This window comes from Hypanus sabinus, chromosome 15 (genome assembly GCF_030144855.1).
Source record: "Hypanus sabinus isolate sHypSab1 chromosome 15, sHypSab1.hap1, whole genome shotgun sequence".
NCBI classification, from domain to species: domain Eukaryota; kingdom Metazoa; phylum Chordata; class Chondrichthyes; order Myliobatiformes; family Dasyatidae; genus Hypanus; species Hypanus sabinus.
In genome coordinates, this window is record NC_082720.1 from 75,918,058 (window position 1) to 75,931,746 (window position 13,689).

General features: G+C 37.1%; 1 protein-coding gene across 1 annotated transcript in view; it reads left to right on the top strand.

The window, feature by feature from the left end:
* wwc1 (WW and C2 domain containing 1) overlaps positions 1 to 13,689 on the top strand; it is a 115,994-nt gene that overhangs the window by 86,652 nt on the left and 15,653 nt on the right. Inside the window, exons 12-19 of the mRNA XM_059990529.1 lie at positions 2,243 to 2,363; positions 4,369 to 4,446; positions 4,791 to 4,877; positions 5,383 to 5,575; positions 6,604 to 6,768; positions 8,391 to 8,491; positions 9,393 to 9,555; positions 12,412 to 12,576. Coding sequence (XP_059846512.1) covers positions 2,243 to 2,363; positions 4,369 to 4,446; positions 4,791 to 4,877; positions 5,383 to 5,575; positions 6,604 to 6,768; positions 8,391 to 8,491; positions 9,393 to 9,555; positions 12,412 to 12,576 — 1,073 coding nt within the window. The remainder of the gene's footprint in view (positions 1 to 2,242; positions 2,364 to 4,368; positions 4,447 to 4,790; positions 4,878 to 5,382; positions 5,576 to 6,603; positions 6,769 to 8,390; positions 8,492 to 9,392; positions 9,556 to 12,411; positions 12,577 to 13,689) is intronic.

Genomic DNA, 13,689 nt, shown 5'->3' on the forward strand with positions numbered 1-13,689 from the left:
CATGTTGTTCCATTGTTTAAAAAGTGTTCTAAGAGTAAACCTAGCAATTATAGGCCTGTAAGTTTGACATCAGTGGTGGGTAAATTAATGGAAAGTATTCTTAGAGATGGTATATATAATTATCTGGATAGACATCGTCTGATTAGGAACAGTCAACATGGATTTGTGTGTGGAAGGTCATGTTTGACAAATCTTATTAAATTTTTTGAAGAGGTTACGAGAAAAGTTGATGAGGGTTGTCAATATGGACTTGAGTAAGGCCTTTGACAAGGTTCCGCATGGAAGGTTAGTTTGGAAGGTTCAATCGTTAGGTATTAATATTGAAGTAGTAAAATGGATTCAACAGTGGCTGAATGGGAGATGCCAGAGAGTAGTGGTAGATAACTATTTATCAGGTTGGAGGCCAGTGACTAGTGGTGTGCCTCAGGGATCTGTATTGGGTCCAATGTTGTTTGTCATATACATTAATGATCTGGATAATGGGGTGGTAAATTGGATTAGTAAGTATGCAGATGATACTAAGATAGGTGGCGTTATGGATAATGAAGGAGGTTTTCAAAGCTTGCAGAGAGATTTAGGCCAGTTAGAAGAGTGTGCTGAAAGATGGCAGATGGACTCTAATGCTGATAAGTGTGAGGTGCTACATTTTGGTAGGACTAATCAAAATAGTACATACATGGTAAATGGTAGGGCATTGAAGAATGCAGTAGAACAGAGTGATCTAGGAATAATGGTGCAAAGTTTCCTGAAGGTGGAATCTCATGTGGATAGGGTGGTGAAGAAAGCTTTTGGTACGTTGACCTTTATAAATCAGAGCATTGAGTATAGGAGTACAGAGTAGATTTACTAGAATGTTACCTGGGTTTCAGCACCTAAGTTACAGAGTTGAACAAGTTAGGTCTTTATTCTTTGGAGCATAGAAGGTTGAGGGGGGACTTGATAGAGGTATTTAAAATTATGAGGGGATAGATAGAGTTGACGTGGATAGGTTTTTTTCCATAGAGAGGAGGGGAGCTTCAAACAAGAGGACATGAGTTGAAAGTTAGGGGGCAAAAGTTTAGGGGTAACATGAGGGGGAATTTCTTTACTCAGAGAGTGGTAGCTGTGTGGAACGAGCTTCCAGTAGAAGTGGTAGAGGCAGGTTGGATATTGTCATTTTTTAAAAAATTGGATAGGTATATGGACAGGAAAGGAATGAACAGTTATGGGCTGAGTGCAGGTCAGTGGGACTAGGTGAGAGTAAGCGTTCAGCACGGACTAGAAGGGCTGAGATGGCCTGTTTCTGTGCTGTAGTTGTTATATGGTTGTATGGTTAAGTTTCGATTTAATTCTCAGACTGACATGTATCTTAGCCAGCTTGACATCTCAGTGACATCTTGGTGTTTGCATGCTCTTTTGTTCCTTTAAACCAGGTTGGTCCCCTGGCTTAGTGAAAATGATAGAGCAAGGGATTTGCTGGGTCATGAGGTTGCATCCTGTAATTGAATACAATTCTGCTCCTGCCAATGACTCTAAGGGCTTTATAAATGTTACTTTGTATCTCATGATCTGCAAAATTTCTGTCCAGTTTATACGAGACTGATCTTTTGTAGACAGAGGCTGACTCTTTCTAATCAACTAAAACTCTACAACATATTAAATCCTTTGTCTTAATATTTATTATTATTAACACTTATATTGTTCCTTGATTTCCATTTATCACCTATCTTAAATGGAAAAGTTACTTGCACAGTTCTCCATGCTGAATCATGAGAACATTGCATCTTTATGGTTAGGATGGACGAATCTTCTTGCTAGGTTTGCTTAAAACCTTGGATTGGTCAAAATCCATGCCAGTGTATATTACACTCTGGTGTGTTTATTTTACTTACTGCTGGTATGTTCAATGCACACACATTTGGAAAAATGTTAAGATTTGGTATGAAAACTGCTAAGATTGTCATTTTGAGCTTTTCACTGAAGAATCATGACAGCAGTCATCAGTTAAACTATTTCAGTTTGAATCCTAACCTTTACTCTGAAAGTCTTTCCATTAATAGTTGTTCACTAGATTAAGAAATTGTTGCAGGTAGATGTGCTTTTATTTAAAGCAGTTAATTAGAGCACTTTCTCACTTTGCTACAGTTTTCCAGGAATTGTATTTATCTTTCTATTGCTGTTTTTACCAGAAAGTAATTATAAGCCTTTTGAGAAAAGGAAAATGACATAAATTCATTTTAATCCCTGTTACTTTATTTTTTAGATGCCAGCACTCAAACAGAAATGACTGGAGCAGTTCTGCATCCCAAAATTGCTTGTGTTTCAGCAGCAGTATCAGACGAGTCAGTAGCAGGTGATAGTGGAGTATATGAAGCTGTGAAAAGGTACACCGTGTATTTTCTGTCCATTTCTGACTGAACTTTTAAAACATAAGTTTTTGGTTACCCTAATTTCTCTTTGTGTTCTTGGAAAACCCTTTTGTTTTGGCCATGAAGCCTATCATTTGCTGTCTGCAAAAAAACAATACATGAACAGAATATAAAATAACTCAGGAAGGAGGTACAGAAGCCCAAAAGCACACATTCAGCGATTCAATAACAGCTTCTTCCCCTCTGCCATATGATTCCTAAATGGGCAGAGAACCCATGAACACCACCTCACTTTATTTATTTATTTATTTATTTATTCATTCATTCATTCATTCATTCATTTATTTAAATTCCTTTTTTGCACTTTTTTTGTCTATTTAATTATATACTTACTGTAATTGCTTTACTTATTTGTTTTTACCTTTCTATATTATGTATTGCATTGAACTGCTGCTACTAAGTTAACAAATTTAACACATTCCGGTGATAATAAACCTGGTTCTGATTTTGATAACTACCTAACTTACATACAAATATCAAATAGATGTTTGCAATTAATTATTACAAAAATAATTTTCTATTGTTACGAACCCCGTAACTGGGTCACTTACCACAAAGATAGAGAGGCCTGTTGAAGTCTGATGGTACTATTTTTAAAAGTCTTTATTTGCAAAGGGGCACAAAAATAAGATTAATACAGACATTCAGATAAAATACGTCGTCAATACTCAATCTAAAAACGCGGGTATAATAATAATCATCAATTAAGCAATAGCTCTATCGTTTGTCTAGGGGATATTGTATTGTCTGATGGAAAGGTAAAAGTCACTGTCCTTTCAAGCTGCAGCTATTTGGGTTTAAGAGAGACGGTTTTAAACTTGCCCAGGACTTTTATGAGGCCAATCCGTTGCGTTGGGGGAGTGGGTTCTCCGTTGTTAGTTCCAAGTCGTTTTCTGTGGTACCAGACACCAGCCCCCAGGCAAGGGAACCGAACGCACGTGGCTTCCTTCAAATGGCTTCCCGCTATTATGGGATCGCTAGCTTTTCTTCTGGTGCGTCTGAAAGGGGTTGTTCCCCCAGACCCTCTTTTATACTTCCTCACGGGGTCTCAGATGTCAATCAGGTTGGGATGATGCAATCCCTCTCTCAGCCAGCCCACTTTGCCCGAGGGCTTGCACGTAGCATAGCCCCCAATCAACAAATGTGGTCTCTAGGAGACAATGGCCAGGTCTCTCTCTCTCTCATTTCCTGGGTCCTCTGACACAACCCAATAATGCTCTTACGATTCTCACAAAGGAGGGGGCTCCCCTGCACCCTTCGGCCCCTCAGAGCTGTGGTGCATTCATAACACTATACAAATGTTCTTAATTGCAATTTTTCTGCTTATATTTTTTGAAAATTGCATGCTGGTGTTTAAATATGAACCTCATCTAAAGTTGTCATTTTTATGGCTATTTTGTTTTAGGATTTTCTCCGTTATTCATTTAAGAGAGATTAGAAAACTGTATGTATGTCCATACAGATTTACGGTTGCCCATATGCCTTTCAGTACATTTTATATTTTAATGGCTAAATGGTAATTATTAATAATAAGCCTAATTCTCTTCTCCCAATTATGACAAATTGATTTTCCCTTTCTTAGACCCCAATTGATTTCTCCGCTGCCAGAAAACTTTTCCCCTGCTTTATAAATTCATAATCTTACAGTCATATCAGCATTCACTTCACCTTTTGTATCACGCCATGGTTTGTAACTCTGTATCCCAGCGCAATGAATACTTGGGATGATGTACTCTTCTGAAACTGTGTAGACATTTGTGCCTTAGTTTTTTTGGGGTTTTTTTTACAGCTTTTCATTTAAGGACTGTTTCAATATACATTTCCAAATTCTACTCCATAAATTACCCATTCCACCAAAATTGATTAGAATTCAAATACAATTCCTGAATAAAAAGCAAAATATTACCTTGGCAAGCAAATATATCTGTGTAATTTTACTTCTTTTACTCCAACTCTATAGGTTATGTGAGACAGAGGATGCACTTTTTGAGGATGAAATAGAAGCACTGGGTGCTTCCAGACTCCAGATAGGAATGAAGTAAGATTTGAGTTGTTCTTAAGTTTATTAAAACATTTAAAAATATTTGCTGTTTGTTTTTTTTTAAACTGAATTGAGCTTCTCATTTGTAAAGATTGAATTGAACCAAAAGATAATTCTGAAAATAGTATTTGGAATTGTATAATTGGGATTAAGGGGCAAAATAAAGGTCTTGCTGAAAAGTTGGAAAAATTTGATAGATAAGAGATACCATTGAAAGCCTTTATTAAACTATTCAAGCTGCTTTGCTTCTTGGCTCAGAATTAAATGCTGATTCTTTTTTAGGCTTTATTCAGGTAATTTTTGGTATGTGATTTCTCTAACAGGAACCTTTATTCTTGCAGGTATGATGATAAAAGCAAAAGATTTGCAGTATTTATTATTCAGTTGAGCAATCCAGCAGCACTCATAATACCACAGAACCAGACTATGTAAGTAGGAAAAAAATTTTGCAATTAGGTTGAGTGTAAGTTGAGCACCGCATTTGCAGCAAAATAAGTAGGTAAAACTGACTGAAGAACTGATTAAGTCAACTGAAAGGGTAACATTTAAGAGAATATTTTAGATAGAGAATACACTTGATTTTTTTTTGTTCTTTATTCCTGTAGACATAACAGATTATTGAATGACATTTTTTTGTGGTATTTTGTTGATTTGTGGGACCAAAAAGACGAACAAAATATGGAACCAGAACCTATTTTTTAATTAACACCTGACAAAACAGATTCCATCTTCCTAATTACTATGCTTAGAAAGCTGAGTCTATGAACATACTTGGTGTACTACAGCTAGACAAGTACCTTCCATCTCTCTATTTAACACCAAGTTCATATTCCACCAGCCTAGAGTTAGGGAAACCAATGATGAACAATTCCTTCTTTAAATAATGGTATTGTTTTATCTAGTGAAATCTGACCTGATTTTTCTTTTGTGCAGATATATCCGAGTGGCTGTGCTTCCATGCTCTGAAAATGCAAGTTGTCTCTTCCGCACCAAGGCTCTAGTTACTGCTGAAAGTGTGATGTACAATGAAGTTTTTTGGGTCACTATTTCCTTTTCTGCGTTGCGTCAGAAGACTCTGCGAGTTGATGTTTGTTCTGTGGATAAATCTCACCGGGAGGAGTGTTTGGTTAGTAAATGTATATAATATTAAATCTAGAAACGCATTACATTGTTTTATAATTTGCTGTATTAGGAATTGTCCAGATGATGTTTGTACATCTTCTGTTCCCTTTTAATTTACCGATCTTTTTTTATGTAATGGGGGTTTCCCTGGGAAAGCTTGCTTTTATCATGCATCACCATGAGAAGACGAAGGTGATCCACCATTTAAAATATGGAGAACTCGTGTTGCTGAGGAGTGAGTTCCAAGATTTGGACAACAATAAAGGAATGAAGCAACACACACAAAGTGCTGGAGGAACTCAGCAGGCTGGGCAGCTTCTATGTAAAAGAGTACAGTCAGCTGGATTTTCAGCATATGCAGATTTTCTCTTGTTTGTGAATGAAGGAATGAAAATATATTTCCAGTTCAGTGTGGTCTACTATTTGTAAGGAAACCTTTGGGTCCGGCATTACCGTGCACCTGAAGCCCTTTTCATTATTTGTGGTGGAGGTCACCGGTTTTGAACAAGCTGCTGGAGTTGTCCAGGAAGATAACTTTATGCATTATTTAATAGTTTTAAAATTAGTAAATAAAGATTTAAAGTATCGAATAGAGGCAGATTCCCACTTCCTAATCAGGGATTTTTTTTTCTCATGTGTAGGGATTTGATGAAATGAAAGAAATATAGTAATGTGTATGTAGAGCATATAGGTAGCAATGGGAAAGAATGTTTCTGATTAAAGGTAGTATTCAGGAACTGAAATCATATATATTCCAGGGACTGTCTGTGTACTGATCCAAATTAAGCCAAAATAAACTAAATAAATTGGCTTTTTCTTATCCATTCAATGTCAGCAAAAGTATATATTGTTAAGAAATACAACTTCAATTGTAAAAGTAGGATTTTTTTATTTTATTCACAACACTATGAATAGAGATATTTGCAATGGTTCTTAGTAATAAAACTTTCTTTTGTTTCATGTGATTTTTTTTTGTTTGCACTTTAATTACACTCCTAAGCCTTGAATAATAATTTATTTAAATTTTAACAGGGTGGTGCTCAGATCAGCTTGGCAAATGTGAATAGATCTGGAGAGAAATCAACACACTGGTATAACCTCCTTAATCACCATTATCTACAAGAGCAAAACATAAAGCATCATGCACAAGATGAAGCTGTTCTTCAATCAGATACTAATCACAGTACAAGAGAAAAAGTATGTTAAATCTTTGAAGAATAGTTTAGTTGTACTGACACACAGAGGTTTTGATTGTGGTTCAGATCCATTTATTTTATAGCAAATCATCTACAGTATTTCATGTTTAGCAGGTAATATGCCTTTTAAGGGTGCTTTTAAGAGCCAATCACATTTTTTTATTTCAAAAGTAAACTTTACTCAAAAATAATGTACAAGAAATAGAAAATAATGCAAGGCTTTCTTTACGTTCATACTTACCCAATCTATACTTTAATAGTGTTTTCAAGTCTATATTTTCTTGGAATCCTTAGGTTAACATATTCTGTGTAAAAAGTACTAATGCTCACTTGTGTGGCATTCTTGACCAACATATATTTCTTGGAATCCTTAGGTTAACATATTCTGTGTAAAAAGTACTAATGCTCACTTGTGTGGCATCCTTGACCAACATACCTTTCAAAGTGTATGGGGTGCTTTTACGTAGGATCCAGCCTCTCTTTGCCCAGTGATGACATAACCTTGTATTTCAGTGTTATATCAAAAGTCTTTTGTGTTGGATGTGCTTATGATATATTGGGCTGAGTGAACTATTCTCTGAAGCTTCCTGTGTAGCTGCATTTTCAAATTGCCATACTAGACCATGATGCAACCAGTCAGGATATTTGCAACACTATACCTGTAGAAGTTTGTAGAACTGCAAGTTTTTTTCTTGATATTCTATAGTATTGACTTATGAAATCATTCTGCAGCAGAAAATAACACCCTCCCTGCAGACAGCTAATAAAACACTGCATCTTTGGCAGTTATTAAAGAGACCAGTTGTTAGTGTGCACTATAATTGCAGACTCAAACATGCATTCACAGGATGCTCCCACTAAATCCCGAGTTACTATAATCCCATTTTCCTTCTTTCTTTGCAAAAGTAGTTGTGATTTGTAATACTCACAAAAATTCAGTGCTGCAGCACATATATATAGCTAGGGTGTGCTAAAATTTTTGCACAGTACTGTATTTGTCAACGTGGAGCAAAGTGCGGGTTTGTAAATCTGGTGGGAGCAAAGGATGTTGAGAATGGCAAGGGTGGAGTGCTGGGGAGGGGTATGTGACAAGTGGCGGTGGAGTGCCTGGGGCGGGGGTGGGGGGGAGGGGTGACACGGATACATACGCACCCAGCCTTGAGATACCAGGCAGGTCATTTGCTTCCAAAGAATCGGTTTATTGATCATTACAGAATGTTCCCTCTGCTCTCCTTTTTACTTTTTCCAACCATGATTCCCTCTCCCTGCCCCCTTTCCACTCTCTATCCACAATAGAGACCCCATATCAGAATCAAGTGTATCATCACTCACATATGTCATGACTTTTTGCAGTAGCAGCAGCAGTACAAAGCAATACATAAAATTATTAAAGTACTATAGGAAAGTCTTAGGCACCCTAGCTATATATATGTACCAAAGATTTTTGTACAGTACTATACTGTATGTAGTGTCTTTATTCATCAAGCATTAATTAATATAGGTTTATGGACCTAAGGCTTCTGTCTCTCTTCCGAGATTGTGTAAATCACCCTGACTGTCAACAATGCAAATACAAGAAAAGGTTCAATATTATTTTCAAATTCTATTGTGTTATTTTTGTAGAAGTCTGTGTGTACACTTCTGGAACAAACAACTTCAGAATTGGAGGCAGTTGAACAAAGTCCAGAAAACAACAGAAATGTATCAAGTATTGAAGACGAATGGTACACGCTATAAATTCTTTTCAATAATTGTATATGCTACAACTTTTTATATGGAATAGATTTTCTTTTGTTCTTGGCAGTTACCCTTTCTATTCTCTAAGTCCTGTTCTATTTGAACAAACTGCCTGCCAAGATTTTGTACAAATTATTATGATTAAATCAACATAAATTGACTATATAATCATGGAACAGCACTGAAGCTACAAATCCAACTTGCAGAAACTTTCGGGTAGCAGGCAAGAATGGAAGCTGATGTATTTTATCTTTCTCCCGCACTTTCATTGTATTCCCCAAAGCCAAGGAAATAATCTGCCTGAGATTAACAACTCAAACCAGCCCAGGGTTAAAGTGGAAATCTTTTTGGGACAGAATACAATGAACTTAATGAATTTCAAACAGAAATATTGCAAATAAAGTCAAACTATGAATTGAGTTTGTAAACGAGTTCAAACTATGAATTGATCTCAGAAATCTTGATCTCAGGTGCGGTCTGAGTCAGGTTCTTTGACTGCATGAGTTCCCCTGGGGGCTTCAATCTTCCATGTAGAGACTTGCTGCAAGTTAATCAGCTACTTTAACTTAACCCTACTCTGTGTATATGGCAGAAGTATCCTGGAGAGAGTGGAAAACAGGTGGGACAATTGGACTAAAAGGAAAACTGTTCAGAGCCAGGATAGGTTGATGAGTTGACTGGCATCTTATGTCATAATTAAATATCTAAAGATATTATCTACAGATATTAAGCAGTTCAAAGCTTCATATGAAAAGGGAAAGTATGAACACTGATCCTTGAGGGAGTGTAAGCATATAAACTGCCAAAGATTGGAGCATGTTTTAAAAATAAATAGAAACCTATATGAACAAATTTTCAAATGTATTTCATGTACTTTTTTGTTTCCAGGCAACCAGTACGGGAAAGTGACTTTGGAAAGAAAGGAGCAGCTGACAATGAAGATCAAGAAGTGGACAGTGAAGGAGTTCCTTGGGAAAATGAAAACTATGTTGATACTGCCAGCGAACAGACTGGCAGTTGGTCAACGGTCACAGCAGTAACTTCAGTGAAGGTAAGTGTAATAGATCTCTCTGAGTAACTCAGCATGTGTCATGCAAGTTACAGTAACTACCAATAAGAAAGCTAACATTGGGAGCAGGTTGCCTGGTTGCAAAACTATAACAGATTGAGTTACGCACACAAAATGCTGAAGCAGCCCAGCAGACTAGGCAACATCTATGGAAAAAAGTAAACAGTCGATGTTTTGGGCTGAGACCCTTCACCAATTCTGCTGAAGGATGTCGGCCTGAAACATCGATTATATTCTTTTCCATAGATGCTGCCTGTCCTGCTGAGTTCCTCCAGCATTTTGTGTGTGTCACTTGCATTTCCAGCATCTACAGATTTTCTCTTGTTACAGATTGAGTTAATGGCTGCTATAAATTGTGGCAGTTACTGGATTATTATGATTTGCAGCAAATATGAATGAGTTTAATTTGAGAGAAAAGGTTAATAAGCAAAACAAGGGCAAAGAGAATTAACTTTAGATGAAGCGTTCATTTGAATCTGAGTGTACTAACACAACAAAGAAGTTATTGCTCACATGTGAAAAGCTGCCTTTCTTATAACATCAATACTTTAAATTCAAACTTAACTGCAAAATTGTTTGATCCAACTCCCCACAATGCCCTTGTAACTAATAAATACTGTTAGCTTTTATATTTAAGATTTCTAATTAGTTTAAGTGTGAGTGAAAGGTACTGTATGTGAGTGTGAGATATTTTTGGCATTTTGTGATTGAATTGTCATGAACATAAAAGCACAACAGATAATCATTCAAAGCTGGGTTTTGTACATGAGAGGGCAGTTTATGCAGTTGTATGCTAGAGTTGTGTTTGAGGGTTAGAAACTGATAGTGATGTGTAAAAAAATATCGTGGTTAATTACCGTAAATTCCAGACTATAAGCCGCTACTTTTTTCCCACGCTTTGAACACTGCGGCAACACTGCGGCCTATACTACGGTGCGGCTAATGCATGTTTTTTTTTTCATGCCGCCAAAAACATTTTGCCTCGTAACAGTAGACCAATAAAATTGTTCAGTAGTTCACAGAGGTCCAATGAAATTGTACGATAAATCAAGCGCACTTTCACAATTAAATTATTGTAAATCAGTCATTTGTACTCACCCTCATCAACATGGAAAACACTCGAAGAAAAGCATATGATGCAGCTTTTAAGTTAAAGGCGATCAATCTGGTGGTTGAATAAGGAAATCGAGCTGCTGCACATGATCTTGGCATAAATGAATCGATGTTGAGACGGTGGAGACGCCAGCATGAAGAACTGAGTCAATGCAAAAAGATGACAAAAGCTTTCAGAGGTAATCATAGCAGATGGCCCGAACTTGAAAACTTTCTTGAAGACTGGGTTAACACACAGAGAGCAGGCGGCCGCGGTGTTTCCACCGTGCAGATCAGACTGAAGGCTAAAGCAATCGCCACCAAAATGAAAATCGAAGATTTTAGAGGTGGGCCATCGTGGTGTTTTAGATTTATGAGATGCAGAGGCCTGTCCGTCAGGGTACGCATGACTCTGTGTCAGCAGCTCCCTCCCGACCACGAGGAAAAACTTGCTAACTTCCGCACATTCACTCAAACAAAGATAGCGGAGAATTCCATCGGGCCAGATGATAACATAAATATGGATGAAGTACCTTTGACGTTTGACCTGCCTCTCACTCGGACTGTTAATAAAAAAGGTGACTCGTCCATCACACTGAAAACAAGTGGCCATGAGAGAACGCATTTTACTTGTGTTCTGAGCTGCACAGCATCCGGACTAAAGCTTCCACCGATGGTGATTTTTTAAGCGGCTGACAATGAAAGTTCAGTGAAAGCTGCCATCAAGAGTACAAACTCAATTCCAGCTGTGATTCCTGGGGGAACCACGAAGTATTTGCAGCCACTGGACATCAGCATGAACCGGGCATTTAAAGTGGCGCTGCGCGTTGAGTGGGAGGCTTGGATGACGAGCGGCGAGAAATCCTTTACCAAAACAGGACGCATGCGAAGAGCATCTTTAACTCAAGTCTGCCAGTGGATCCTAAATGTGTGGAGCCGTGTCACAACATCCACCATCACCAGCGGGTTTCGAAAGGCTGGACTGCTGCGTGTTGAAGAGGACCGCGTGCGCTCAAGTGAGAGCGACAACGAAGAAACTGAAGTGAGTGACGAGATCCTGAGGTTTTATTCAATTCGGACACTGAAGAAGAGGACTTTGATGGTTTTAGTGCGCAGGAGGAAGATGAAGAAGGCGATCAATAACTTTTCCTGGTAGGCTGCAGTATATATATTTTTTTTACCAGTCGTTAGGAGATATTGGAATGTTGTTCGTGCACTGTTCAGTAAAAAAGTATACGCAATGTAATTTGTGTGTTACCGATACGTATGTATATTTAAAAGTAGCTGTGTTACAGGCACTGTTCGAAAAAAAAGCATTTGCAATATATATTTGTTTATGTTACCATACGGATTTAATTAAAAGTTAAAAAATCCTCACGGGTAATATCTTTCTGTGTAAGTATCTCATATTACAATGTGGGACACCTGCGGCTTAAAATCTGGTGCGGCTTGTACAAGTACAAAATTGATTTTCTTTCTAAAATTAGAGCGTGCGGCTTTTAATCAGGTGCGCTCTGTAGTCCGGAATCTACGGTAATGTAGTCACCAATTTGAGCTTATTTTCTCCCATTTCTAAAAGATGCTGCATTAATGCCATGATTTGATGTACCTATCATATTGAAATAGATTGCTGTAAGACATTTTTCACTACAGTATATTGGTGCATGTAAAAAAAAAAGTAAGGCTAATTTCAGCATTGTACTTGATGATTGACCAAATTGGTTGAGTTATGAACAATTTCCACAGGTTGATAAGGAGACCAGCACAGAGGAGACTGTGGCAACAACTTCTGCAGTGCGTCCAAAAGATAGAAGAGTTCCTAATACTCAGCAGAGCCCATTTGTGAGAAGCAATGCTATTATTCGTTCAAAAACTTTCTCTCCAGGTGCACAGAATTCCTACGTATGCCGGGTAGGGAATGATTCTATTTGATTTAGTTCCTAACCATTCAGAAAAAGAAAACAATTAATTTTAATCCTTGACATTTAACTTCTGTCCTTCCTGAGCTTATGTCTTCCTGCTTTCTTTGCTTTATATCTTTTATTCCTTTTCTGTTCTCACATCTTCCCCATTTCACTTGACAGTCCATGGTGAAAATGGTCAGCACTTTTGATTCTTTTCTTTTGAAGAGCAGCAGTATTGTGACACATTTGCGCTTCAGTAAGTACTACAAACATATGACATCATTCTAGTATTTTATCCATTACAACTGACCCACCTCATTCTTGCAGGATGATTCATCTATTGCTCCCTTCTGAAGTTATTCTTTATCAAATTGGACTCTTCAAAGGGATATCAGTGGTACCTAGAACATGCCAGAACCCATAATCATTCAAACCCTAATGCTCCTATTAGTACATTAAATGCAATGATTCCTTGGTGACTCATATCATTATTGCTAGATGCAAAAAAAATGGCTTTATTTCTAATATTTTATTATTTAGATTTGAATTAATTATTTTGGCTATAATTTTTTTTCAAAGCGAAGTATCAGATTTTTTAATCTTCCAATTTTTCTAACTCTTAATATATGGAAACATTTTGGTATCTTATATTTATATCCTCAAGCACTGGCATTTAAATATGTTTACTACAAATATTTTTGGGGGCAAGATTTCCTTTTAACTTGGGTGGTGAAAGGCCTGATTAATGCTTTCCAAACCACAGGCAATTTAATACAAATTTGCAGGAACGTACACCCCATGCTATGGAGTGGTTACAATTTTCTGCAATGCTGACCCTTATCGAAAATTGACATTTATTGTTTATTTTGCTTTTTGTTTTTTTTTCCCTCATGTAAATTATGCAAGGGGATTTTTATTCCATAGCTGTTTTTTTCATAGTGTTTTGTGAATTCTGCTACATACATTGTGAATGGATGAAGGTGATCAGCAAGGAGACTGAAGAAAGTGATTTTAGATAGTTTTTTAGTGAATAGGACCTTTTGTTGATAAGAGAAAATAAATGCTCCATATGTGAAGTATTGAACATGAAAATGTTTACTGAAATTCAGTGGGTATTTCA